This window comes from Hippoglossus hippoglossus, chromosome 9 (genome assembly GCF_009819705.1).
Source record: "Hippoglossus hippoglossus isolate fHipHip1 chromosome 9, fHipHip1.pri, whole genome shotgun sequence".
Lineage (NCBI taxonomy): Eukaryota > Metazoa > Chordata > Actinopteri > Pleuronectiformes > Pleuronectidae > Hippoglossus > Hippoglossus hippoglossus.
In genome coordinates, this window is record NC_047159.1 from 718307 (window position 1) to 720806 (window position 2500).

Consider the following 2500-nt stretch of genomic DNA (forward strand, 5'->3'; position numbering starts at 1 on the left):
TAAATACTACCGACACACAGGAGTACACAGGTAAATACTACCGATACACAGGAGTACACAGGTAAATACTACCGATACACAGGAGTACACAGGTAAATACTACCGATACACAGGAGTACACAGTCAAATACTACCGATACACAGGAGCACACAGGTAAATACTACAGATACACAGGAGTACACAGGGTAAATACTAACCGACACACAGGAGTACACAGGTAAATACTACCGACACACAGGAGTACAACAGGTAAATACTACCAATACACAGGAGTACACAGGTAAATACTACCGACACACAGGAGTACAACAGGTAAATACTACCGACACACAGAGTACACAGGTAAAATACTACCGACACACAGGAGTACACAGGTAAATACTACCGACACACAGGAGTACACAGGTAAATACTACCGATACACAGTAGTACACAGGTAAATACTACCGATACACAGGATTACACAGGTAAATACTACCGACACACAGGAGTAACACAGGTAAATACTACCGACACACAGGAGTACAACAGGTAAATACTACCGATACACAGGATACACAGGTAAATACTACCGATACACAGGATACACAGGTAAATACTACCGATACACAGGAGTACACAGTCAAATACTACCGATACACAGGAGCACACAGGTAAATACTACAGATACACAGGAGTACACAGGTAAATACTACCGACACACGAGTACACAGGTAAATACTACCGACACACAGGAGTACACGGTAAATACTACCAATACAGGAGTACACAGGTAAATACTACCGACACACAGGAGTACACAGGTAAATACTACCGACACACAGGAGTACACAGGTAAATACTACCGATACACAGGAGTACACAGTAAATACTACCGATACACAGGAGTACACAGGTAAATACTACCAATACACAGGAGCACACAGGTAAATACTACCGACATACAGGAGCACACAGGTAAATACTACCGATACACAGGAGTACACAGTAAATACTACCGATACACAGATACACAGGTAAATACTACCATACACAGGAGCACACAGGTAAATACTACCGACATACAGGATACACAGGTAAATACTACCGACATACAGAGTACACAGGTAAATACTACCGACATACAGGAGTACACAGGTAAATACAACGCAGGCTGATGTTGTGTCTGTGTTGTGTGTCTGTGTTGTGTGTCTGTCAGGATCAGACCAGCAGCAGGATCTTCAGGATGCAGATGTTGACCTGAAGCTGCAGCTGGACGGAGACAGTTGGAAGGTGAGTTGGTTGTGAGGACGTGTTTGTCTCCAGGACGACGCTCGGTCAGAGACCTGGTGTGAGGATGTGTTTGTCTCCAGGAGACGAGCGCTCGGTCAGAGACCTGGTGTGAGGACGTGTTTGTCTCCAGAGACGAGCGCTCGGTCAGAGACCTGTGTGAGGACGTGTTTGTCTCCAGGAGACGAGCGCTCGGTCAGAGACCTGGTGTGAGGACGTGTTTGATTGCAGAGTTCCCCGGGGATCTGCGGTGGAGGACTACCTGAGGGAGTGGCACGTCTCAGGGACAAAGATCTGCCGTTGCCTGAGTACCTGTCTCTGTTCACTCAGCTCCTCGTGCTCCAGATCCCAAAGAACTCCATCGAGGAGCTGCCGCCTGCGATCGGTGAGGACACGAAGCTTTCAGGTCCTTTACGGGTTTTCTGTTTGTACGTGTGAGACTTCTTTAAAGGGTCGGTGTGGTAACATTTACTGCCCTCTACTGGTAGAAGTGCAAATTACAGTCAAATGAATTGTTTTAGTTGCTGCTGCTGCTGAACGCTGGAATCAAACCGTCGTCTGTGCCCTCAGGCAAACTCACAGGGTTGAGGGAATTGAACGTCAGCTACAACCGTCTGTCCAAAGTTCCTCCAGAGCTCGGACACTGTGAAAACCTGGAGAGACTCGAACTTGCGGGAAACTACAACCTGTCGGAGCTGCCGTTTGAGGTGAGACAGAGACAGAGAGACCAGAGAGACAGACACAGAGACACAGAGAGACAGACAGAGAGAGACAGACACAGAGAACAGACACAGTGAGACAATCAGAGAGACAGACACAGAGACACAGACACAGATAGACACAGAGAGACAGACACAGAGAGACAGACACAGAGAGACACGAGAGACCGACACAGAGACACAGTGAACAGACACAGAGAGACAGACACAGTGAGACTTACAGAGAGAGACAGACACAGAGAGAGACAGACCAGTGAGACTTACAAGAGAGACAGACACAGAGAGATACAGAGAGACAGACCAGAGAGACAGACACAGAGAGACAGACACATAGAGACAGACACAGAGACACAGTGAGACAGACACAGAGAGAGACAGACACAGTGAGACATACAGAGAGAGACAGACACAGAGAGACAGACACAGAGAGACAGACACAGTGAGACAGACCCAGAGAGACCCAAAGAGACAGACACAGAGACACAGACACAGAGAGCCACAGAGAACAGAC

The 2500-nt window shown here is 47.4% G+C and overlaps 1 protein-coding gene across 1 annotated transcript in view; it reads left to right on the plus strand.

The window, feature by feature from the left end:
• The window catches only part of lrrc2 (leucine rich repeat containing 2), a 12740-nt gene that overhangs the window by 5660 nt on the left and 4580 nt on the right, over positions 1 to 2500 (plus strand). Inside the window, 4 exon segments of the mRNA XM_034595402.1 lie at positions 1200 to 1273; positions 1452 to 1563; positions 1566 to 1655; positions 1841 to 1977. Of these exon segments, the coding sequence (XP_034451293.1) occupies positions 1200 to 1273; positions 1452 to 1563; positions 1566 to 1655; positions 1841 to 1977 (413 nt within the window).